The 27,990-nt window shown below is 40.1% G+C and overlaps 1 protein-coding gene across 1 annotated transcript; it reads right to left on the bottom strand.

The window, feature by feature from the left end:
• Positions 1-76: 76 nt before the first annotated feature.
• Positions 77-27,983, bottom strand: sh3yl1 (SH3 and SYLF domain containing 1). Its single transcript, XM_066674090.1, has 10 exons — positions 27,829-27,983; positions 18,785-18,895; positions 17,062-17,175; positions 15,747-15,811; positions 12,869-12,981; positions 10,504-10,632; positions 10,003-10,153; positions 9,331-9,400; positions 8,996-9,064; positions 77-1,423 (listed from the first exon to the last, which is right to left on the bottom strand). Coding segments are annotated over exons 1-10 (1,017 nt in total). The 5' UTR covers positions 27,830-27,983; the 3' UTR covers positions 77-1,229.
• Positions 27,984-27,990: the final 7 nt, after the last annotated feature.

Here is a 27,990-nt window from a genome sequence, read left to right as displayed (position 1 = left end):
TTCAGAATATTTAAAGGGAAACGCATTGCTGGGGTAAATAAGCACAAATAATCACAAAAGATGAAAAGTCAAATCATTCTAAATGATTAAGTCTTATTTATTAGAATTGTTCTTAGAACCAAAAACAGTAATATACTGATTTGCATTTAAAAATCATCAGATAAAATTCACTGCATCTGTTTCCAAACGTTCACTATCCGTACACATTGCACGGAAAAGCAAAAAGAGGCTGGGCCCTGACATGATTTATAATTTAAAAGTCATATATATGTTTTCCTTTCATTAGTCCTCAATGTTTAAAAAAACACTAGCAGCTTTATGAAGCTCAACAGTGGTACTGGACCAGTCACATGATGCTACCTTAATAAAATTGGTACCCAGTGCATACTCAGCAAACACGTTCTGGTCAAATACCTCACTTTGACCTTACACTAGGCAAGAAAGTAAACAATTCCAAGACTGGAATGAATGAATGAAGAAACTAAAGTGTAAATGGTACCCCTTTGGCAGCACTGTCTAAACTAAACTAAACTAAACGCATGAAACTGTGAACAAACACCAGTGTGTAACAGGACCCCTAGTACGCACCCTCTCAAACAGCCCCAGAAGTGTTTGAAAAGAAGTAAGAAATAATTGAGGCTTCAATAGGAATCTTCATAAATATACACACAGTATGACCAAACGTTTTGTGGACACCTGTTCTTCCAGCATTATTTATTATGAAATTAAGGATAGTAGGTAGTTTGTCTCAGCTTCTCTTCAGTAACTGTTTCTGTTATTCGGGGAAGACTCTGGATAAGCTGCAGAACATTGCTGTGACAACTGGATTGCGTTCAGCTGTGAGAACATAAGTGATGTCAAGTACTAACCCCTATAAACACCACACCAACTCATCCCCTAAGGTACTAGATGGAGCTCCACCAGTCAAGAGAATGCAGTTCCACTGCTCCACACCCCAACGCCAGGTGGTTATACCCCTCATCCCATTTCATGCTCCTAAAAACTGCAAGCTCTTTGTCCAAGTGGATGTGCACCTTAAAGTAATGACTGTATTATCAAGCTTTAAGAGGTGTCTACAAACTTTTGCACATACTCTATATATTCTTCTGCCACCAGGATAACACTGAAAAAAAATCACACCGGTTAAAAGCTGACGTCCGTGCGAATAAAAACCCTTTCGTTTAACCCTGCGTGCCGGCAACTTCCGAGCCGCAAACACGCGAGGGCTTTCAGTTGTAGGAGACAAAGTTGGCGGGGAAGATGCCCACCTGCCCCCTCAGCTCCCCCTCCCACCAGTCATACTGAGAGTCTGTCTTGGTGAGGACGGTGATGCGGTCTCCGACGTTAAAGCTCAGGTCTCCAGGCTGCTGGCCGGTGAACGGGTGCATGGCTGTGACCACCAGAGCTCCGCCGGACGCTTGATCTGCAGGAGAGTTAGAACAGCAGAGGGTGAGTCAGGAGACAGAGGATTAGGCATCCTGGGTTTACTGTGTAATAGCAGTTAACACCAGTCCATTGCGGCCAACAACTGAGTCAGGGGTCATTAGGGGAACTGCCACACCAAGCCCAACTAAACCCACACCTTTAAGACTGCCGTAGGATAAACTTGACGCCGTATGCGTCGGAGGTCATCAAATCTGGAACTTGGATGCAGGTTCCAGACCGTGATTTTAAAATGGTTGGCTGGAACTGCTAATGCACCTGACTGGCCAGGTATAGTGTCATACCAGGCCACTGTAAAATCCAGGCTGGGAGCCTGGCTCAAAATCCGGATTTTATGACCTCTGCTTTATAAGCTTATTCTTAAAAAAAAAAAAAAAAAAAAAAAAAAAAAAAACACTGCTGTCAGAATCTAGATTTAGGTTTAAGCAAAAATACTAACATCAAAACGCTTGGGGGCAGTGTAACCCAGTGTCTGAAGCATGGCAAGAGACTTGTAGAGAAAATGCATGATCCAATTATGATCACAAATCTGCCACAGAGCGTGCCAACAAATGACTGTTATCTTTTTTTTATTATTATTATTATTGTTCTATAATAGATACATACCTTTACTACACCCTGAGTGAAATTGTTATGCTACGGCTGCACAAAGTACATCAAGACAAACCAGAGAACAGTAAACACCACACAATTACATCTCACTAATACGCTACAGAAACTCACTGCACACATTAAACAACCTCTGTACACTGCAGTGAAGTGACATACCTACAGTAAAGTGGCAGTACTGTAACTGGATAAGTTGCAATAATAATTCCCACTTAAATAACTTCCTACATCACACTGAGGTTGAAAATTCCAATTGCGAAAGTCATTCAAAAATTCACATTACTTCCGTCGCCCTATTTGTAAAGATTATTTCCAAGAATTACTGGATTGTATTTGTTTTATTATTCACCCACTGATCAGCCAATCAGTTTTGTGCAGCCTATGAACATGATTCATATTTAAACCTGCGCACTGTGTCATGTGACCAAACTATCGTAAGCAGTGTAGGTGTTGAGTATTTTTACTTTGAAGAAATTAATCGCCACCCCTTTAAGTAAGAAGAAAGGGTCCGGTGACAGTTCTAAATGATTAATTTATAGGCCCTAAAGTGTAATAAAAATAGTTTGCACATTGAAGATGTTTGTTTGCTTTGGAGGACCACCCAAGACTTATATAGAGATGAAATACTTTGCTGAATGTGTTCACAAAAAGTTGTAAAATGCCAGTCTACCCACTTATGAAAGTCTGTGCGCGCCTGCACTGGATAAACAGCTTGAAGTCATATCTACAGTGTATCAGCCTCTGTGAGGAAATGTGAGGCAAGATAAAAATCAGACTGGGTACATCAGTCAAGCGTGTCATTCATGTACTTGGCCTTAGTCCTTGTCTTAGGGCAGGTGACTGGAGCAGCCCTACTCTGTTTTATCCATATTGTGGAAAACCATATTTCCCTTGCAGCAGGGAACACGGGAGGCAGATAGATGAGAGAAACAAAGGGGATTTCAGACAGAGGCAGTATGTGGTTTCTCAGTATTGGCACCTGTGCTGAAATCCTTAAAGGAAAAAAAAAAAAATAAATCCCACAAACAACAAAAACCCAAGGCAGTGCCAAGAGCTGCAGTCTGACCGTTTTTCATGTTAAACACTTCTTGAATCGAATCCCAAAATAACTGCATCCCGTCAAACGTAACGTTCGTTCCCCAGCTACCGCAGGCTGCAAGACGCAACAAGCCAAGGGGAGTTTGACAGCAACACAATCCACAGAGTTTCTTCAAGATCTGTCAGGTCCGTGTGTTTTGGCAGGGTGGTGACATTCGAGCTATGCACTAGTCTGCTCGCACACGCAACCTCCAAATAGTGACAGCTCAAGACAACAGGGTAGAGGGAGGGCTTAATTTTTTTCATCCAAGTCATCTCTCACGTATGCACCTATGTACACTCTATGATTAGAGTAAACCGAGGCTTTCTCCCAACTTGCAATGCTGTTAAATTCCTGGGGAGGGTTTTCTTCTCAAACTTTGGTGGCACTTAAGATGCTTGGTTGTGCAAAAGAAGGTGAGAGAGATTACTGAAGGACAATCATTTAAAGCCAGCTGATCTTGTTGTTACTTGGTGGGGGGGGGGGGAGCAGGATTAGACCAATCCCGGTAGTGTCGTCTGCACTTCACATCTTGGGAAACCACCAGAAAACAACACTCACAAGAACTCACACTGTTCAAAGTCGTTGCCCTCAGATAAACTGAACTTACACAATAGCTTCCATTTATACAGTGAGGAGCGGAGATGTCTTCCCACCGAGTGAGTCTCTCTTGCTTTTCACCAGGAGTGTCTTAATTACAGTACTTGCTGTGCTAATGACCTGCAGTGAGTGGAAGGAATTTTAATGAAACGCCGATGAGTGAGAGTTTTGGAGGTCTCCTCCTTCACCAACACCCGTTATAATGATAGTTGAGGGAGTGATGAGCTTGACAACCAAGACACCGCTCATAAACATGACACAGAGCTGAGCTATTATGTACAGCTTGGTGGGGAGATCCATAAACATTACAATTTTGCGTAGGCATTTGTCTTAACAGGATCTACAAACAGATCTTCAGACCAGAAGTCATTTTCTGGGATTGGTTCAACCGATTCGCAGAACTTGAAGACGTTCCCTTAGGGATATGCATTTCGACTAATCTTGATATCTGAGTATACGGAAGGACTTCTTGAAAAGTTAACTGCGTAACCACAGAGAAGGAAAAATGCACCAACAAAAAGAAAAAGCATTTTTAACATTTGAGATGCCGGAAATTCAAATACTAGAGTTCTGGGGGTTCACTAGGTACTGCGGTTATGAGTGAACGGCTAGACTTCTCCATCTAAAAATTTTCAAATTGCTACTTATTAATCTTTAGATCATTCATCGATTCACGCTCTGAAAACTTAAAGGTTGCCGGGAGTCTGCAGCACTAGTCCATCACAGGACACCCCACACACCCACAAAACTGTGGACACTTGCACAGCCACATCACCTACCAGCATATGTTTTTGGAGATTTTGGAGTTTTAGAGATTACTCTAGCACCTGGGGGAAGCCCACACAAATACATGGAGAACATGCAAAACTCCCCACAGGCAGTCTCCTGAGGTGGGGCTCAAACCCCAGGCCAACAACATTTGTTAATTCCATGCATTAGCAGCAGCTCCATTCCCATCGTCTCTCTGCTGACGTCCAGAAAAGTGATTCGGATTTATGTTAAAAAGCTGGAGTATCTGATTCTCCACGTGCATCTCTCAATGAGTCTGAATAATGCATCTGAATCATAGATGAAAATAACAACAGAGATGCACCACAGTGAAATCCAATTAAGAAAGTAAAGACGGGAAATGAGTGATACCAGGAAATTGTTCTAATAATAAAAGATCATGGCTCATGTCTGAACAATGAAGGAAGGACAGGCGCTAAAATGCACTTATTAATTATAGGGCTGGTCATCTGATCTTTGAAGCTGGCCATTACTTTGGGATATTTTAATCCATATTGAGATTCCAGGCTCTGAACAAGTAATAGGCAAGAAAGCATCTCCACCCACAATCGGACTAACTAACCCAAAGTTAAGAACACCATCTGATTGGCTAAGGAGGATTCTTGGAACACAATATGAACAATTCAGTTAACCTAACAGCACACTAATGATGGTCTAAAATCAAATCAATAATGTTGTGTGTGTGTGTGTGTTCACTTCCATGGATGGGTTAAATGTAGAGGTCTAATTTAATACTGTATTGTGATACTGTACAATGACGATAAAGAATATCTCACATTTCAAAAACTGGACATATTTAGCCACATAAATAAAAAGATATTTGATTCACACAAACAGTTGAGCACAGGACTATAAAACTGGCCCCATGACACTGTTTGCAGCTTCAACAGCTGTAGCATCATCAAAATAACGGCATCACAAGACTGAGGCTAAACATAATCCATAAAAAAAAAGTTGAAAAATGAAAAAATGTTTTTTTTTTCTTCCCCTCCTAGGTCTGTTGTCATTCTCCATTTACACACCATAGAATCTTCTGATATTAAGTTCACCATCTCAAACACACTCATCAGCTATTGGCCATTGCCCCAAGTAACTGATGTTGCTGTCATCTCTCTGTGGGAAAGAATGCACTCTCAGTGCAGCTGACTCCTGACATGGCAAAGAGCATGAAGGCCTTCCCTATGAGGAGAAGAGGAGATGGGAAAGAAGCCAGACTCAAGCTCGTGGCATTTGTTTTAAACCTTCCCAGGCCAATCTTAGTAGCTTTGCTCTGAAACGAGGGCAAACTGGGCCACGTTCACTGTGGGCTTTCTTATTTACTCCCCACAATTCAACTGTAAACACAGACTTTTTGGAGACTTATGAAAATAAATGGGGCTCTTTAACTGATATACACACAATCATGAGATGAATGAGAGGTTGAATCGGACTTGGTTTTACAGTTTTAATCGGCTGTAACTGCTTACTGCTTGTTCTACGTTAGCGCATGTTTATATGGCTAACGTGAACGTGTGCCCTTTGGCTGCCTATGTTTTTTACTGTTGTTAAAGGTGCTATAAATGATACAATGACAAAGTCTAACAATGTAAAGAGTGGTCAATTACATCATGACATTTGTAAATCTGTGAATCCATTTTCTCAAGCATTATTTAATTTGGAAAAAGAATTCAAGCCTGCAATGAACTCTTGGCTCGATTGTTTCCAACCGAAGCACAATGAGAAAACACTGATAACGATTAATTAAATGTAAAATAAAAAATTATAATATCCATGCAAAACTATGCTAAGACTTTATGCTAAAACTATTACTAAGATTTGGTATTTTTATCTCCTGGGCTATAGTTGCGGATTGTACTTCACTTTTACAGCACTATCCTGAAATCAAGGAGGAAGGGGAAGGAAGCGGGTAATCTGCTACTCTCCTCCAAAAAGTACACAGTGCGGTTTCTATAGTGCTGAGTCTAGAGTAGCACAAACAGAGGCTTGATTCTCCTTATTATAGGTCAGCCAAAAACATCAAAATGATTATGAAGCTATAGTATAAAGGTAAAAATACCAGTTGTTTTAAGTGCAATTTGCACACTTTGTTCTCCTACAACAGCCCAGAAATGTTATTTGGCAACAGAATGGGTGAGACTTGGCCTTATTCTGCTGATGCTGTATTAACAATCTCTTTCATACAGAATGTATGGCCCACTCCGTAAAGCATCCCAATGCACCAATGAGCTATCCAGTTTTGTAATGAACGTTTACACCAGCTCAACACAGCGCCAGGTGTGACCATATTAAATAGGGGACATATGAAAAAAAAAACCTCACATTTTCTGTGCTTATGCACAGTTATCAGGAGACGCTAACGACCCACACATTGTGAAATACGATAAAACAGTCAGCTTTTGCGGCCTGTCTCACTCAAACATAAGATTAAAGTAGAGGCATAATTGAACCAAGCAGAAATGGAGAAAACGAGAGCCTTGTTCTTCACTGCCGTGAGCTCTAGTCAGAGTGAACAGTGAGCGACTCATTATCATTTAAAGGAACAGGCGCCTCATATATATATATATATTCCTTTAAGTCCTCGGGTTACGTCATTCCCGACACATCTCCCATTTACTGTATAAAGCCTTGTTTCGACTTAAGTGGTTTTGCGTCGTAAACGTCGTAACGGGAACTTCGTGTGTGGTGTGCGCGGCGGAAGAATACAAGGTTACGCGGCTCGGGACCGAGGAGCATAGGTGATAAGATAAGTGCTTACAGTATGTTATTTACGTACAGTATATACGTATGTTCCGACTTACACCGAAAATCGGTTTACGACGCGACGTAGGAACGGATCAGCGTCGTAAGTCGAGGACCCCCTGTACAGATATATTTAGGCAAGGGGAGAACGCTGCTGTGGTTTTGAACAAAGCATGTCTAAGATAGTTCTTTAAGGCAAAAAAAAAGAGTTACAATACATCCCCTTAAATTTACTTCATTCATAACAAACACGTGTAATTACATTAACCTGCACTATTGTTTTGTGTTAATTATAATACATTTTTAACATTACTAAAAAAACAATAAACAGAGTATGGAGATATTTTCAATGCTGTTTACCTTGCTTTTGCTCCTTCACTGACTGTTAATACTCTAATCAGCACTGACTGCATTTCCAATCAATTACATTTGTGATGAATATAATGTTTACATTTGAGGTTTGCTTTAGGTTGAAAGCTTTGCTGCTTCGTTCTTTCATATTAGAGCCAATCATCCCTAAACAATGTGCTAATTTGCTAATCCGTGTGTTGAGTTGTCACAAACGTAGAGTCTGAATTAAATCATGAAAGCATCAGTTTCAGGCATTATTTTCAGATATTTAGTGTCAGAAAAAATGCGCCATATTTAGCAGAGAGCAAAACCAGTCACACTCTCCTTTCTCAAGGCTGCATTGTCGGTAAATGCATTATTAGGTGTACAAATAAATGTAAAATATTGTTGTAAATCAAAATTCAACATTTTGTCTTTTTTTTGTTGTCATTTTATGGTAACTGTGTATAGTATTGAAAATGATGACTGAGAGCTGTTGGATTGAGGTGTTGGACTCAGTTCAATGCTGGAATTAATTGTGTGTCAAAATCCTAATGTCACAAAAATATCATAATTTTGTAACTTGTATTTCAATATTTTGTTCTTGAAATGATAGTCCTTGAACGCATTTGAATGGTTAACAATGTTTGAACATACCATTTAGAAACAAAAATATGCTTCTAAAATAAGCATTTCTATGGTCTCTGTGTCCTCACCAAGCGCACCGTCATTCTGTAAATGAGGTCACACACACATTCACAAACTGTCATGTGACTTAATACAAAACGTTCAGTAAAAGTCACTTGGGGATGTTATGATCGGAACTAAAGGATAAAGCTGTGTAGGGAACTTTCTAGATCATATAAAGGGTTTGTGACACACATCACCTTGGGCTCTTATGGGTTAAAACGCTACGTTCTACGAACTCTAAAATCAGAACCACCATCTTTAAATCATCTGAACCAAAACTCTCACATACTTTTGGATACAATAGTATCCCCAAGAACAGAACAAATCAATGTACATATTTTCGCAGCTCTTTTACCTGAATTACCTCATAACGAATGCAGTGAGCAATAAATTCTTCTCACTCACCATTTCCCACCTACTTTACGTTTCAGTTACAATAAAATAACAAAATGAATTAGATTTATTTTTTGAATTAGATTTATACATTACACAAAAAGCTTCACAACTCATTTGTACACCTAAAACATAAGAAAATGTGGGGGGGGGGGGGGGGGGGGGGGCAGCAGTCGATACTGTGATCCACTCCAAACTTTGTGGGGTACATACTACAATAAATTAATACCTTATTTCATTTTAAGTCTTTCGAAAAACAGACTGCGGAATGTGCCACACGTCCATTTCATTGTAAGAAGCCTGCTAAACTTTGGATTCACTCACCTGAGCTTTGAGATGGCCAGCTAGAGGATAGGCTCGGATAGAGAGCTGGCTTTGTTTCTGCAAAAGAAGCTGCACAGATTGGGATTGTTATTATCACAATCTACATTCATAGTCACTCATTGCCAAATCCTGTGCACTCTATCACAAGGCTGTCCGTTTCAATATTTCAACATCAGACAACAACAATAGTTCTACTGACTAAGAAAGGAAGGAATGATTCAGAGCATCATGAGCTAATCATTAGGTCAAGTGTCAGCATTTCTATTCTAGATTACATGAACTCTGCTGCTGAATGAATGGATGAGAGTTTAGAGATATAACCATTGGAGTCTTACCCTCTGTTCTTGGAGTGAAAGCGGAAGCAGCCCTCTGCATTGGGGGCTTTGGTCTGGATGGGGCCGAACTCTGAAAATAAATGTGAGAAACATGATAAAGACATGCCAGAAAGCTGTAGCACATATCGAGTGTGTTACACCGTGAACATGTAATTTGGTTTTTTGACAGTGGCGGAAACCAAAGAACAAAGCAGGGAGGACCCTAGGACCCTGGAGCTGTGTGCCTCATTGTGTATTTACTTAGGAAACGTTACATGAAGCATTCGAAATAATCAACTCACAAGCAGAGAATACCTGATGCGTTTAATCACTTTCTACAGAATTAGAATCAGTGGGGCTCACCCTGTGACTTAGTGTTAGAAAGATTTAGGCCCCTTGTGAACTCAGGTTGTGTGTGATGCCCTGTGATGGACTGGTGCCATGTCCAGGGTGTGTTCCTGCTGTGTGCCCAGTGATTCTAGGTAGACTCAGGACTGACCGTGACCACCATCTAGTGTCCTCAACCTGTGCAGTTTTCAGATCTGAGGAGCTGCACAAGTGAGTAACAGCTGTTAGCATGACTTAGACTCAAGTCACAGCTGATAACACTCTGAGCTCTTTCTGCTGTAAAGCATGATAAGCTTTAAAAGGGACCTGAAATCAGAACATGAGCTTTGCTGGAGGAACACTGACCTTGGTGGAGGAGCGTAGATATTTGTTCTGCCATTCCATGGTGTACTTCTCCGTGTATGCCTCCAAAATGGCATAAAGGTCATGGGCTTCAGGGGGAGGCTCCACGTCTCCATTGAGAATGGAAGATGCTCGGATCTCTTGGGAATAAAACCTTCCAGAACAAAAAAGCAGGACATAGAGAGCTGTATGATTTGCTTCAGTTCAAAACCAAAATAGGTATAAAATAATATCTACTACACATTGGCTCCAAACACATTTAAGTACATTTTTACTACATCTAGATAATATTATTAATATTATTTTTAGTTTGGCTGACGTTTTTTTTTACTTGTCTTAAGTCATTTTATACAGAGAAAATAACTAAATCTCACAGGAGTTTTGTTTCAAGATTCATTCATTTAAAAAACACTTTCCTTAAATACAATCACTTAAAATAAGCAAAAAAGGGCTGAATAATCTAATAATATTCTTAAAACAACCTCATATTTTCAGGGAACTTACTTTCTGTTGGTGTCCTTGCGTTCTATGATGCAGGAACCAACGATTGACACTCCAGCGTAAAGTCCACGTGACTTGCAGTACGAGTAGACAGCTGCTGTGCTGCGCAGCGCCACATCTGCCTCCAGATTCCTGTCACAGACGTTTTGTCAGATGGGTTTGATTGTGTCCATGTAGGCAGACTGCGGCACAGTCCACATTCCAAACCAGAAGTCAATAGGAGGATTAACCAGGACATTAACACTCACATAACTAGCTTCAACTCGCTGAGGCACCGAGATTTGGACCGCCAGCTGAGCTCTAAAGTTTAATATTGCTGTTCTACTGTGTTGTATGGTAATTTTTAACAGCATAAAATAAAGAAAAACATAAATACAGGTATATTGGTATTCAAAAAGGTTTGAAATCATTTGTATAAGGCTGTAATGTAAGGAAGGTCATAGAGGTTTGTAGTTTCTCCTGTATCCAAGTCATTTTCAGAGCCTCCTTTCCTGTGTAAACATGTTAGCATGTGCAGTGGTGGTGTCAATACCACGGCTGATTATTTCCACTCTGAAGCTACAGCTTTCCAAATACAGCCTCAGAAAAACAGAGTCAGACAGCCAGGGCTTCTGACATCATAAACCTAAGGAAGCAACCCTGCCAAGGGGAAGTGGAGACTTTCTAGACCCTTGAACCATCGCATCTTTTGGAGTCGAATCCTTTTCACTACCTGTTTACATTGACTTTATTCAGCTGCTCACGCCGTGAAGAAAGACACTGCTCAGCGAGACCGTTTTGAAACCACTCTGAAAATAACGATGGATATTTCAGGGTAATACCTGCCCAGTGTCACAGGACTCTGAGGAAATCGACACACATCACCTCACACTTCCAAAGAAAAACCCGTTTTCTTCCCCAGAATCCTGCGACACAGCGGCAGATACTGTGGAGGGTTCTTTTTGCTGAGAAACAGAACAGAGAGACCAGTGGAAAAAGGTGAACCTGACCACAGCCCCAGAAAAAGATGGAGCATTTTCCTTTTATTTACTTTTAGTTTTCTGTTTAATGAAATAATGAAAATCAAACGGCCCAAATAGGTACGCAGGTCTGAGCAGCACTTTTACAGGAAAATAGCCCGCTTGGCCACCCCTGCTTTAAACTAAGAGGAAAATAAAATGAATGCGTCATCTGAAGAGAAGAAACAGATGAATGCACGTGAGTTACACAGTTACAATGTGGGGGAAAAAAAAGATAAAATTTTGGGTTAATCAGCATTACTCCAACCCAATATATGAACTTTGTTCAATAATATCATTAAATGAGTTCATTATTTATTTGCAGGGACACCAGGTTTCAGGGCTCTATTTAAACACTGAGGCAAAAAATTTAAGAAACTACTACAAACAGTTGCCTTCACTGTTAAATATGATATTAGTGAATAAATACTGTACAAACAAGAGATTAAGTTTTTTGGTGTGGCATTTACTGTACATCTCTAACACAACCATGACATCCTTCCTACACTTCAGCAGTTTCTTTTTTTTAATTATTAAGAGCTGGATGAACCAGCCCATAAAGTGCACAGTCACTGTTTTAAAATTAGGCGGCTCACTGGGTAACAATAAAGCCATCTATCAAACCGGCGCTTCATGGCGGAGCAGAGTGTTTAGCAATGGTTCCTTTCATTATATATGCCATTCTCACAGAGGCTCCTGTACGTGCTGGTGCTTGCTGAATGATGGATAATTGGGCTGCCGGTTACAGCTGGTGCTGGCTGAACTACTGGATGTGATCTCTATATAAATCACCTTTCATCAAAGCTAATAGGTCTCAGGAGATGCCAAAATTATCACCAAGACAACAAAAAACAGCAGCTAGATTTTATCCCCATCAAAGAGAAGAGATCTTAGAATTATTAGTCATAAACCCTGCTCAGTTCTCAAGCAGTTTGAAATGTGAGGTCATTGATGTCCTCCACAAAACAAAACAAAAAATGTTTTATATTCCATACTTTAACACCAAGAGGAGTTTCTAGTTACGCTGATGGCAAGTTAAACCCGGCTACCCAACTCCCTGGAAAGCCAAGACAAATAATATTCAAAGCCCAGTGTCTAGTGCTCTTCCACATCAAAACAAACACAACAGCGCATCCACAGCCTTGTCGGCAGCCTCAGGGCTCAGCTATCAGTTTTCAAATAGATAAGCGTCTTGGATTGAGCACATGGTCATAAACACCAGAGAAACAACAGGTACATTGTCTTAAAAGCTTAACATTGACTCTAAATGCATATGTTTCCATCTCATTAAGCAATTCTGTGGCTTCCTTTCGGATTTCTGGCACCAGCTTGACGATATGTGGCACAGAGAGTGAGGTCACGGACCGTACCTGCCAAGAGGCCCAACGGCCACAGTGCAATTTCCTCCGAATGTAAGGTTCCCCCCTTTGCTGAAGGCGTCCACGGCTCTGCGCTGATTCAGGATGATAACAAAATCGGACGCCTGAAGTGAAACAAAAGAGTGTGGAGTTAATTTAGTAAATTCAGGCAGGAAATCTCGGCAACGGGCAGAAATTAATATGTAGAGTCTTGGCATTTCAGCTGAGGCTTTTCACTAAATCATGGAACATTGCTGTGAGGGTTTAGTTGCATTCATCCACATAAATAATAAAGAATGGTACTGATGATGGATGTTTAGTGTCATCACAAATATATAAAGAACTGTGTTACACTGCTACACAGCCCCATAGTGGAGAGCTTTATACACATCTAGTCCACAACTGGCTTTGGACAAAGGTCTTTGGCTCTTTGACTCAACATCACTTTACATGTATATTATAATTGTTCTCTTAAGCACTATAACATGAGAGGAGCTTTTGAAAGGGGGCTCTACAGTGGCAGTAGCATTCTTGGTTTTGTTTTTGTTTGTTTTTTTGGAGGGTTTCAAACAACACTACGTAGTATTTTTACCTTAGAATTACAGCTTCAATATAATTGTGATTATCCACTCACCTCTAATAGGGCGAATAGAGCCTCTGTCATTGCTACACCAGACTCAGCACTGCAGAAACTGCACTATGTAACTTTGGGAGAAAGGTAGGAAACCCTACTTCCCTGTCCTTCCCAAACCCCTCCCCCTAAACCTTGATGTAAAAGTTTGCTACACTGCACCTAGTGTTCCTTTAAATCCTTATACAGAAAAAGGTATAGGATATTACTCAGCTGACTGTGGTAACATAGAACTAGACAAAGTAGCATGGCAGTGTGCAAGAAAATGTTTAAGTGGTGCTTGGCAGCTGTCCAGTTGGGAAACCATTTTTGTGGGAGGAGCCAAATAAATCATAATCTATTGTGGCTTATTTCTGTTAATAAACTGTGCTCGTAAAACTGTTGTATAAAAGCAGTAATCACACATGCAGCCTCCAAAGGTTACATAGTGCAGTTTCAACAGTGCTGAGGCTGGAGTAGCAACAACAGAGGCTCTATTCTCCCTGTTACAGGTCAGTGAAGTATGACAATGATTTTGAAGCTTTTAATTTAAAGGTATAAACACTACCTAGTGCTGCTTTGAATTAATTAACAAGGCAAAGAAATAGACAAGGACAAAAATGTGGCACTGACCCAGATATTAAACACCAACACACGCAACAGTAGATAAACAGACAACATTCCTGTGAGGTTTTTTTTTTTTTCTGACATATTAGGTTCCATTAAAAGGTCTCAGCTTCTATGTACACAGTTTTATGGACAATCTACTCATATATCATTCTGACAGCCAGCCTGACATCCATTATATATCTGTCATCAGCCTACACTGAGGAATTAAAAGCACCTTTAGAGATGATATTGCTGCGTTTAATAAGTCTGAGGGGTGGCTCGTGTCGTTGGATTTGGATGGGGTTCAGACAGTGTGGTTTCTGGTGTCTGTGCAGCGAGTCTCTTTTAACCGCTGCTGGAGCTCCGAGGCCACGGCACAGAAGGAAGCAAGAGTGCGTCAAGCAACATTAACACTCTGTACACAGTGACTCAGCCACAGCAAAAAACTGCAGACCAAACACAGGGCAACTTTCTCTTCCTGGTGCTGACAAGCAACCTCAACAGGAGCACAGGCTCGTGATCTCTCAGAGGGTCTGCTCACTGCCTTGAAAAACGATGGAGCCGGCAATCAAGCCACAAATAGCTTGTGTGTATAGGGAACCAGTTTTTGGGTGTGTAATATTTCAACAGAATGTCAGCAGTCAAAACAAAGGGCAGGCTTTTTTTTTTTTTCACTGCTGTCTTGATTAGGAAGTTTCCTGAAGGTGTCTTCAGATACACACAGCCGTCCCAGCCTCGTCACTGACAGCTCTATCCAAATGAGATTAAATTAAATTTCCACGTGGTCCTGAGAAAATTCTCTCTTATTGAGGGTGTCCTCTTTAGTTTTTATTTCTATCCAGATCCATCACGTCTGACGTCCTCGTAGAAATTACAGGCTGAATGACCTACTGTTTACATTGAACCCATCGGCCCTCTGATAATTTCACTCCTGTCTAACTGCAAACTTCTTCGTGTAACACACAGATCCGTCTCCCACTGAACAACATGGGAGTTTGGGCACTGCTGTGCACCATATTTAGCCTCTGATTGCCTGTTTCCATAGACACTCCTAGGAAATATTTTCTGTACAGTGATTAAAATCTGAAAATTCATGTAAGTGTTAAGTTCTCAAGATTTCACATGGGACAGCGTTATCAGAAGACAGAAATAAGTCAATCAATCAGAAAACTGATATAAAACAGGCTGATAAAGGGGAGATTATAATAGCAGCAGCAGGTATATAGCATTACTATTACATTAATCTAAAATTATTCAGGATCTAGAACCTCACTTGTCATCATGTGACTGGTTATTTGACACCTACAAATTCTGACGTCCTCTAGTTTTGTTTTGTTTTTTAATGACGTCCGGATGAGAGTTTTTTCAAAGAGGAGCCATGTATCATTTTTGCTAAAGACGTCCCCCTGAAAAATGAATCCAATCGGAATGGGGCTTATGTCAGCTTTCAAAGCATCACCAACAGCAAACTATACAAGTTATATCTTTCATTAAATTAAGATTTATGATAACCCACAGGTATGAGGAAGGAGAGTATGAGGGTGCAATAATCGAAAATCCTTGGGCAAGACTCCCAACTCTATGTAAACTTGCTATTGTAATATGATTACAACAGTCACTCTTGTTACTTTGAAAACATCTCAGCAAAAATCTGAAGTAAGGAAAACATACCTCTAAACCAATTTCAAAGCCTCCACCAAGCCCAGCAATCCCGATGGCTGAGGGAGCTGACCATCCTGCGTCATAATAAAAGAGGGAATGGGATTATGCTATATTTCTATTACCTTTCAATAACACTGAATACTGGACAACAGCTTTTAACCACATGCCAGACGACGTAACGGTGATCCAAACTTAACTGTGTCAAAACAACTACACTTTAAAGTGTGTGATAAGACACATTGTGGCATGTATTGAATCCTTCCAAAAATGAATTAATTAAATAAACAAATAAATAAAGCCATACACACTGGCAGATCTCTTAATGAAGCAGGCAACAGATCTGTGCTCATCTGCTTTTTCATCCTTTAAAGGACAAATATACAAATTTGGGGGGGGGGTGAGTCTCTGTGTGAAATAAAAAAAAAATAAATAAAAAAAACACTGGCAGTGAATGCCTTACATTTTTTTCCTCTGAGAAACTCAGCACTGTGGAATTTCGCCACAATCATTTATAACTGCACCCAAGGGAAATGAAACTTCATTCCAAAGCAGAATGTGAAAAAACTGAAAGTGTGTCACTATAAATTGTCAAAGAGGATTTTGATTATTATTTATTTTTAAAAGGCTCACTGTGCCATTATCAGTGCTATTATCAGCACAGCATCACTACTACTTGTTTACTTGATAAGTATTTGTTTACAGTAGCTGCTGTGCCATTTGTCTAAAACATATCATTCTCTCAAACACTAAGCTGAAGTACCTGACGTGTAGCTACAGTGTTTCATATGTTACTGTAGTCCACAATATGAGCTCCATTGACCACATGGGCGTAATTGAGGCACGTGGAGCAGCATGGAGCAAGCCTTTTTTTTAAGGTGGTAGATCATACACAGCACTACAGTGACATTAATGTGGTGGTGGCCTGGTCAGAGACACCGCAGTTTTTAAACCCCTAAGTGTCACTGCTGGACTGAGATTAGTCCACCCACCAAAAATATAGAGCTGACATCATCCTGTGTCCACTGATGAAGGACTAGAGGACGACCAGCACCAACTGTGCAGCAACAGATGACCTACTGTCTCTGACTTTTCAACTACAATTTGGACTGCCAAGGAAGGTGTGTGTAATAAAGTGACAGTGAGTGAACACAGTGTTTAAAAACTGAAGCAGCGCTGCCAGAAAACCAAACCGTTTCTTTAGAAAACCTGTATGAAATAATCAGGACTTTAAATATGAAGGATGTTTCTTTTAGTTAAAAAAAAAATGTAGAACAATGTTATAACAATAGAAAAATAAAATCACTAAAAATAAAATGTAACTTACGTCCATCAGCAAGACGAGCGATCACTATCCCACTGCCCCCTCGAGCTGTGATCATGAACCCTGCTTTGATCACTGATAGGATGGCCAGGCCCTCTGCTTTGGCGATCACATGGGCTTTCGAGAGAGAAAGAAGCAGAAAGGGTGGCTTATTTAAGATACAAATAGCATGGGGAGGGAAATGGAAATTAATTAAACATAGCAAAGAATGATAAGTGTCCACAGTGTAAGTGAGATTGGGAATAATCCTGGAGCTGTCTAGTGATAAATGTAAAACAAGTGTCCAGGCATTGAAGGCAGATTCCTTATGTATTTAATGGCAATAATCATATTTGGAAACCTTGTATCGTCAGTGAAGGCAAGGCGGGGAAGGGGAACGCACACACATATGGACACATTTGAGTCACCAATCCACCTACCAACGTGCGTTTTTGGACGTGGGAGGAAACCGGAGCACCCGGAGGAAACCCACGCGGACACGGGGAGAACACACCACACTCCTCACAGACAGTCACCTGGAGCGGGACTCAAACCCACAACCTCCAGGTCCCTGGAGCTGTGTGACTGTGACACTACCTGCTGCGCCACCGTGCCGCCCTCAACCACAGCTTTGTTTCCAAATTAGCCATAATATGCTGAAGATACAAGACTCCAGTCACATAAGCAGCACATGAACACGTACTTGGCTCGAGTCAGGTACAGGTGAACAAACACTTGGCACAAGTTCGGCACACATTCACACCTGTGGACAATTTCACACACTCAGTCACACACACATTTGCTGACACGTTTTGGACAGCTCATTCACCTATCAACATCTGTTCTTAGACTGTGGAAGGAAACCAAAGCACACAGAACAGATCAAAACGTCTCATAGACAGTGAGGAGAGGTGAGGATTGAACAGTAGGGAAGTACAATTATGACACAAAATGTATCTGTAACTTTGCCGAAATCTATGAATTTAGCAGGGGCAGACAGCAATGGCCTAAAGGTGAAGAAAGAAGCAGGCTTGGAACTGGCAAGGCACTGGTTAGATCCCGTTGACAGGCAAGACAAAACAGGTGTGGGAACGGTGTGAAAAACAGAGCTGTCTCCTCCTTCAACATCCACAGCCAGGATCACACTACACATACATAGATTTTGTTGTATCCGACATATTTCCAATGTCAGAGCTGAATATGAGCGTCGGGGAAGAATCACAGTCATGTAAAGGAGGAACTCCCCGCAACACCCTGAAGAAAAGTCTTGCATGTTTTTCACCCAGTGTAACATATCCTATGACATGTTTCTTGACGATGACCAATAGGAGGATAGAGTGCTGTCTGGTGCACCTCTGGCGCACCTCTGGCGCAGCTCTCAGGTGGAAAATCAAAACTGAGGAAATGCTCTTGATGGAACGCATTACCTCAGATTCTCTTTGCAGGACGGACAGTCTAACCGTCCTCTTCATAACACCCACAATTGTTCTTTCTTTCTTCTTTTTGGAACACAAAACCGATGATATCTGAACTCAGGTGACGACGCGAACGAAGAGCGGTCCTGCAGGGTTACCAGTCTCCCAAGCAAGGCACAGCACGAATTTACAGCACTAATCTGACACAGCGAACGTTGTGAAAGACAAAAATAGCTAGTCTGATCCCGGCATAAGGCCACCTAACCCCATAGGCACTTACATATTTTATACACATTCATTCAGTCACAAAAATCAAAGTGTAGGACACTTACCAGGAATGAGTTTGTCAGGACCTTGTCTGTTTGAAATCTCTGTGAATTCCCGGAGGATTTTCCCAGCCTTTTTCGCCTCTGACTTTAAATTTGAAGGAATTGGATTGTTCACTGCACATGTAAGAAAAAAAAAATACCACAAATATTAATGGTCCGAATACCGACATCATTTCTATGAATAATGCTATTGTTCTATCGTTATAAACAATCCGTTTAAAATCTTTACCAATCTCATGGCAACTAAACAACTTGAGCGAATCTACAAAATAACTATTCTGATGACTCTAGATTCCCCAATAACTTCAGACTTGCACAGACACAGAGTGAGAACACTTTCAGAATGTCTAATTTAAAGATGCTTTAATTACGTAAAAAAAAAAAAAAAAAAAAAAGAAAGAAAAAAGGAAACCATGTTTAAACCATGCCACACACTTGGATCCTTTCTAGACATTCCCTTCCAACAAACTGAAAATACTATTTGGAATATTTAAAGCAAAGTTCATTACTGGGCGTTTTGATGGATTTTTCAAAGCCACAACGCTATTTATGCTGCAGACTGGTTCTACTGCATATACAGAAAAGAGAAAATAAATTGCTGTTGTGACAGCAGACATCATTAGGAATTTCTAATTATGCTAATCATTTGCTGATGATTCTAAAGAAAATCAATAGGTTGATAATGATGGGCGGAGTCTAAATGTAAGTGTTGTGTTTTGGTATTTTGGGAGTACCCTGCTTTTAATAGCCTCTGGCCAAACACTCGTTATGTCTAATGCCATGGGCGTACAGTAGAAAGCTGTCCCCACCCTTGTTTCAGCACTGACGCACTGCTGCAGCTCCGGTTCCACTCACTTCCCAAACCAAAGAACATGTGTCTTAGGTACTTAGGTACTAATTCACTGAGTGTTATCACACTCTACAGGTCCCTGCACTTTATCTGGTATAAATACAACCAATAAGCAGAATGCAGAATTAGGAATAAGATTTTAAACATTATACTGTCAATGATAGGGAGATACTCTCTTTTCATTTCACTTAATAGGTGCATATAACATCTACATTTTAAGATTTTATTTGAAACTTGTAATCTGCATTTTAAAAAAATGCATTACAAAGTGAAGGAAGGAGACGTATAAGAAAACTCATACAAAACTCAATCCTTAACAAATTTAAATACTGAAATTAATTCTGCAGACTCATCATCTAATAGATGCAAGTTGTACTCAGCACATCTGGGAACATCCAGGTAAATGAGGATTACCATTAAAGAGTTACGACAACCGAGCACAAAAATGTGTCATTTTAAATAGCAAGAGTTTCCAACTGAAAGTGCAGTGATTCTCAAGCTAAATGGCACCAACATTAAAAGCACTGAAGCTAAGATACTCACAAATCACAGCTACAGCAAACTATGCCCGTTCCATGAAGTTGTTTACACAGATTACCCAACAGTAAAATCAGTGCAAAGCAATGCTACAACATTTTACAGATGTTTCCAACTTGGTACGCACTTACACAATTATCTTCCTTGTTTGTACAACGTCTTTACTCTCATTCCACAATGACTCACCAAACTTTTCAGGGCTGAATCACTACATTTGAAGCTTAAGATCGAACCGCCAAAACACACTGAAGTTATTTTTGGCAATTGTTCCTCATGGTTTACTCAGGGAGGTGCAGGCACAACGTCATTTTCAATGCAGTCTTTCCAGTTTCGGGATTCCTGAAGAACCAGCCGTGTCAACAGGACAATTCCCCACTGCAGCTGGGAGACACCCGCTTCAATATTAATATTGTAATCACTGGAGTGCCACCAATTTGAAAGTTTGGAGACAACATGTCAGCCTTCAGCCTTAGCCCTTTCACCACTTGTGCATGAGGAAATCAACCCCGAGGAATAACTGAGAACAATGCAGGCTTTAATTCTCTCAAAAGGGCATCACGTAATAGCATCAGTCCCTTTAGCTAAATGGACAGCAGAAGATCAGTTCAACAGGATCATTGACAGAGATAGTAAAAAGGTGACAGGGCTAACATGCCACTGATATAAATGCCAATGGATTAATGCTGATGCAGTTTAGATTTATATTCAGATCATTCAGTGAAGCAACGGAACATCAGTTTCACCTTTTTGTGCTTTGTTCATATTTAAAATAAAACTTTTCTTGTTAACCCTTATTTTGAAAGATCAAACTAAATTGCTGCTTACCCAGTATGACGGAAAAGCTCTTGGATAAGTACTCTAACGTCACTACCCATAAGTACATGATGATTTTCTCATATTCTCATATTTATCATGAACAAGTACATTTAGCCTAGCTGAATTTGAATGTTCATCGTTTTTCCCTGTGAACCATAAAAGCAAAGTGAAAACATTCTGGAGGAGATTCTCTGCTGAAACTACTAGATGCACCTTCCAGGGGGAACCAGTTGTGTTCAGTGTAAAATGCATAAATGGGGGCAAGTAAAAGCCCAGAATTCAACATAAACAACTCAAACTGAAAAATGTTTCATTGCACTATGCTGTGTCTAAATCAAAGTACACAGAGATAAGTGACAGCACTTGGCAATAAAGATATATAACCAACGAATGCCTCTTTTACACATGAATTCTAGGAAATTTTCTAGAAACTCCGGAGTATCGGGTCTGGAACATGTCCCAGAACAATCACACATGCAGCACACAGCGGTAGATTTTCTGTATCAGGGAGGCTCTCACAGCAGGAGATGAAACACGTGTTTAGACGTGTCAGGAGAAACTCCGGAACATTTCTCGATTACCATGCATGTGTGAAAAGGGCAAATTTGTAATAACATGTGACAGTACACACCTTTACACTTCCATTTAAAAAATTTTAAACATTGTTAATGATATGAAGCACGATGTCTCCTCTCCCTCCCTTAGTGATTTACTAGTTTTAGTGACTTTTCAGTAGTTTTAGTGTTTTTTCAGACCTATTACCGAGTTATTTAAAAAACAAAAAAAACAGACTGGCACCAGCAACTTTCTGTACAAACCTTGGCCACTTTATATATAATAGAATCGCCGGTAGCATGACTCATTAGAACACCAGGACTGACTGTGAGCGGGAGACACAGCTCCCTCGAATCGGCTCGTCCGCTCCAGAGACAGAGCAGCACCGTCAGTCCGCACAGCAGCTCACACAGGTCAGAAACAGCAAAAAGTGCTGTTAAAGACTCGTTTGCTTCCTTTTATGTTGAATTTATTCCGTATTCTGAACTGAAATCTCACAATTGAAAGTATGACACAGGGCAGGTGGTGTGATTGGACCCAGAAATTGAGAAATGTCATGTGTGTTGTCACACTTAATATGTAGATACCAGCGATTTTGCAGACCGTAAATACTGTACTGACTGATGCAATAAACTGATTAATCACATGACTCTTAATATGTTCACTGTTACATGGATCAGACTAATCACTCTCTCAGATCATATCCGTAGAAACATGGGCTACCTTTTCAAAGACCTGCAATGTCATATGAATGAAAGCAAAGGTTAGTAAATGTATATGATTTGAAAGGATTAGAGACACATTTATAAATCATTTCTATCATGTGCAATATTGGCTGTCATGAAATAAACATTATCTTCTTTGTACTAAACTATTATTAAAACCAAGCAGATTTGCCACAATGAGCCATTGTGAAATATGGTATGTGTCAGGTTTCTGCCATTACACAAGACACAACGCCTCCTCAAAAGCACTATAAAGCTGCTTTGCAGGATGACTGTGCCAAATTTATCATCAGATATCAGTAGAGGTTGTGATGTTATGCTTTTAAGTATGTCCAACACAGGTCACAAAAAGTCTGTCTCCCTCAAGCTGACCCCGTTTCATTGTTCATGTGGTTATATCACATGAAGAAGCAAATGACTTACAAAGAATTCATTCACTACTGTTCCAGAACATGCATGCAAAGGCAAATATGTATATATAAAAGCATAATATGACCACTTTGTTTCCATGCTCACACTCCATTCCCTCAGCTCCACTAGCCATACAGGAGTACATTGTAGATTGTAGTCCACCTGTTGCTCTGCATACTTTGTTTGCCCCATTCACAGGTATGGAGAGTGGACAGAGAGTTTAGAAATGTCTACATGTGTCAGTGTTATAGTATGAAAAAATATGGCACAACAGAAGAACAGCTCCCGATGTTCTCAGATCAATGGACCGGCCACCCCAGAGCCCAGCCCTCAACATCACTGAACGCTTGGGATTACATAGAGGCAAAACATACAAACAACCTCTGAAACTCCAACCTCTGGTGTCCAATTTGTCATTTGTTTAAATATATTTCAAGTTCTTTTTGTTTGTTTGCATTGAAAATGATTAATGGTGATACTCTATGTCAAAACATACCATCTATATTCACCACACTAATGAACCTAACTATTCTTTAACGTCATAAAACTCACTGTCTACATCATAAATTCCCCTCATATTTCTCATAAAAGTGTGACATCATAACTCACCCCAATCTATGTATATGTTTAATATTTTTAAGATGGAAAATTCCAAACGTTGTTGTGACAGTAGCTTAGCTCCCGTGTTTATTTCATTTGCCAGCACACCTTGCGTAAAACTGTGCGTGACTCATAGGGCTGTGAAATTCTAGCGTGATTTGGACTTAAATATGTGAAGAATTTGCTCCAGTTCTGACATCAAGCCAGAGATTTTACAACGGTCTCGCCCCTCAATTGAGTTACTCAGTCTGTGTTATGTACTGCATCATTTCAGTTGATCTAAGTGTTTTATCATTAGTAAAGCTACACCCTCTGAAAAATGCACAATAAAAGGTACATTATTTAAACGCTGTGAAGGAACAGTAGAGGTACATTATCGGTCGCTAAAGGTGCAAACAGAGACAGCAAATGGCATACAACATCAATTTTAAAGTACAGTTTAGTTCTACAGGTTGAGAGGTGAATATCTGTAATTCATTATTATAGAACTGTGTAAAATAAAATAATAAAATACCTGTCGTGGAGATTAAGTGGGGCATATGAAATAAAAACAATTTTAAATTCTCCAGTTCCCCAGTTAAAGGTACAGAATACGCACCCTCGGCTGTGTACTCATTCCTCACCATGTCATACGAACAAGAATATCACTGATGTTCAGACTGATGGCCAGACTGACCCCAACGGCTCAATAATAATTTTATCACCTTGGAATTATTCAAATAAAAAAAAAGTCTGAAAAGTAAATAGTCGTTTTATGCATGCATCCTTTTCCCCTGGCGCAAAATCCTGAGAAATCTCTGCCGTCAGACTGGGCTACCTGCCCAAAGGGGTGGACTAATGCATGCAGGTGTCATATCAGGAATAACAATGAGAATACAATTTTTGTCATTACTACTGTACAAATAATTGCTGCTTACGCAGATCTTCATGATACATTAGTCTGCAATTAGTCAATAAGTGAGTCACAAATCAAAATAAAAAAAATTAAGGCATGTAAAATGCAAATGATTGCGACAGTTTAATTACGTTTAATTCACATTTACCAAAGATAATGACAAATTACAAATGCAGCTTCCACCCAGGGAGGGAGAGAGAGACCACAAACATCTGCTGAAATAAAGGCTGATTTAAATTTTGACACAGGATTAAGTTTAGAGAGTGAATTCTGCACTGTCACTACAGCGAGGGCTACTTGACACAAACAGCCTCACCGTCAGGGACAGTAACGTTACTGTAGAATCATCAGGCAGAATCTGAATCCAAAAATCTGGATGCAGACTTCATTCAGACAAAGCCAAAATCCTATGGGAACTGGGCAATCTTAGTTAACTACATTTCCACAACAGCCGGGGCTTACGAGAAGTTAAGAGCGAATGAAAAGAGAGATCTTCGGTACTTCTGACAAATTCTCCCACAATCAATCATCCACTTAAATAAAAAAAAACATATTTTATATTTTGCATTACCACAAGGGCTGGAACGCAAGGAGAAAACACCAGACAACCACAGCAAGTCATCAGCACAACGTCTGCCTCAAAGTAAAGTGATAACAAGTTCACTGTCCCCACAGGGCCTAATATAACAGCTTTTGTCACTCAAGTCAACATAAATCACTACTTGTGTGCTACTTAAAATAAACAAGAAAGGATAACTTACCAGCCATCGATAACTATCTGTCACAATTTTAAGCTCCAGTGAAAATTCTAATTACACCTCTCTTTGGCCCAAGCGTATGTATTCTCTGTGTAACAGCAATAAGGGGCAAAGTCATAATGTGTTTCTTCTACCTTCCAATGATGCATTTTCAAACAAAAGGCAATTCCAAGCTCTGTGAACTACCTCCATGTTTCGCCTGATAATAAGTGAGTGAGAGACATGTTATTCATTTATTTATTCATTCTTTTCTCTAACTGCTTCGACTGGTTTGCGGTAGATCTGGGGTCTACACAGATTGGGCGGAAGGAAGGAACACACTGTGGACAGGACGCCAGGGCATCACACACTCACCCAGTCCCTCACACAGTCTGGACTGTGGAAGGAAACTGAAGTACCCGAAAGAACCCCACAAAGACACAGGGAGAACACAACACACTCCACACAGTCAGTGAAAAAAAAGGCCACTTTTGAACCCAGACCCCCAAGATCCTCGAGCATTGTGTTAGTAACAATACCTGTGGCATCCTAGTGTAGTATATTTTGTCTGTGATTGCCTGGTGATAAAGAGTGTTCACATTCTGAGGATTGATTAACATTCTTACCTCATCAAATGTGAATTCATGGTGCTCACAAACTGACCACCGCTGGCCACCATAGATTGTAGGACAGCGCTTTGTAACTATGGGCTGGATTGGAATGCAGCCCCAGGATCTGTCCAGTTTTCATTTAGTTACCCATTTAGCCACTAGAGGTCATGCATCTTGAATCTTGGTTAGTGCTCTTTAAGGTCATCATGCTTAATGCCAAGTGTGGGCTACAGGGTTATAAATTGCGAGCACTTGTCTGTGAATTAGTGCAACGTATTCTCTCGTGCTCTGACATGGTCCAGGTAGCCTTAGCTTTATTTTTGCTTCAGTCATTTATCCTCAGTAGTTTCTGGACGACCTAGAACGTGACCTAGTTTTGCAAATCCAGAGGCATAGCTCTTGGTCTGGCTGTAATTCTAGAACTTAAATTACGCAAATTTTTTAAGTTTAAATGATTAAACAAATCCCAAATAATCAAACATCTTTTTCTATTATATCAGTTATATTATGAAAATGTACAAATATTCAAATTTAATTTTGCAGAAGACAGTTTAATCGACATCTAAAGGTGCCTTTTGGAATTCCGAAGAACAAGACTGTCTGTATATTCAGCCAACTACAATGTAAATTTTTTTTTCTAATCATGTGGACTGTGCTGGGAAGTCTTAAAAGGGTTCCAAATATAAAAACAGCATTTAAAATATGTTTATCTGAAAACGGAAGCGTTGCAGGTGTTGGTCTGGGCGTAACCAGGAAGTTTAAGACAAATGGAGAATTAACTGGGTCAGTCGGGTTAGCATTACACTCATTAGAACGATTTACGCAGGATCACAGTGACATTTCCCCAACACATTTTAAGACAACTGCAAAAATTTTCACGAACAATTTCTGAAACGTCATCTGAAGCATAAAATGGCCAATATCATATGGGTTCTGATTGGTTCTTTTGATTCTCAAAACTAAAATCTTGAAACAAACAGTCTAATGTCAAATGGCATGATGGTGAATTTTAAATTTTAGAAATAAAAGTTCAACTAATGCTGGCTGGAAGCTGTACAATCCCTAAAAGTTCTGTCCAAGGGAAAGAGGAGAAAAAAAAGCAAAATTCCCTAATACCTTAAAAGTGGTTTAGATATTCTAGACCTTCGCTTTGTTCCATAGACATGAACATGGTTCTATGAATAAGAAATTAGTCCCAACCTCTTTTTCCACATATTCCCAGTCCACTCACCTGTAGCTCAGAAACTCCACCCTGCAAGTTGTAGACTGGTTCTTGATGTCTGTGATGTCAAATACCCTCGCTATCTGAATCCCTGTTTTCAAGACTGTATTTGAAACAGTGCATTTAAAGCTCTAACATCCATGTGTTTTTCTTGAATATTTCTTGAATTTCCCTCTGGGATCAAAGAAATATCTATATCTATTGACTACTTATTTCATGTGGTACATCTGACATCACCTTGACAGGCTAACAAACCCTTGAATATCACTGGAAGGTGGTCTTGAACATTGGCACTCTGTGACCAACATAGGTGATAGTGCTAATTTTGCATGAGTGTTAATAGAAATCAAAGAACTAATATAGAAAAACATTAATATAGACTAACTTAAAATTGCAACAACTTTTGCATGTTTTTGTGGGATTTGGGCCATATTTTAGGCAAACGAATGTGTTATAAGGAATAATGTATAAACAAAAAAGAAATTAAAGCTATAGTTTTAAATTAAAACTGGAATTCCTCGTTTTAAACGTGTAAAACTGGCCTGTATATGAAAATAACGCACTTGAAATGCGCGGGAAAATAGACATTATTTACCAGAAACTGTATCATGACGTCACACACAAACACGCCGATGATTTCTCTGCTTTAGAAAATAGCGACGAAGACACTCATGTCGGTCTCTGTCGTGTACAAAGTTACTATTTGCTGGAAACACCTACTGCAGTCTAACACGAACTGGTGTAGCCGTCATTTTAACCGTCACGGGATATATTTATCCACAACCCACTTTTATCCAAGATCCTAACAGTGTTCATGTTGCTCGGTGTTCCTGCTCCTGTCTTTGCCCGTGGCTGCCGGTGTCAGAGTGCGGTTTGTGAAGCAGCCAAACAAAGCCAGCTCTTTTCTTTCTGGACAGAACACTAACGCTGCTCTTGCTGTTTTGTGTTGAACTTTCTTCTCCTGAACGTTTTTTTTTTTTTACCTGAGGGGAGCCCTCGGTGCGTTCTGACACCTCCTGAATCACGAGCGCGAGATTCTTCCAACCTATACCTGACATGGAAAAACAAAAGCAGACATTTATACTTACTTTTATCGAGAAGGGACTGTTTTCAGGGATCGGAGACGCTTCAATTTCTTAACTCGTTTTCCCTGCTCTCACCTGGCTCAGGTAAAGCAACTTGCGCTATCCACTTCCTCTACTTCCACTACACCTGCCAAACCTGTTGCTACTTCACTTTTCCCTAAAGGA

The sequence above is a fragment of the Hoplias malabaricus genome, chromosome 1 (assembly GCF_029633855.1).
Source record: "Hoplias malabaricus isolate fHopMal1 chromosome 1, fHopMal1.hap1, whole genome shotgun sequence".
NCBI lineage: Eukaryota > Metazoa > Chordata > Actinopteri > Characiformes > Erythrinidae > Hoplias > Hoplias malabaricus.
Note: the sequence above shows the minus strand (reverse complement) of the source record. Positions and strands in the feature narration are given on the sequence as shown.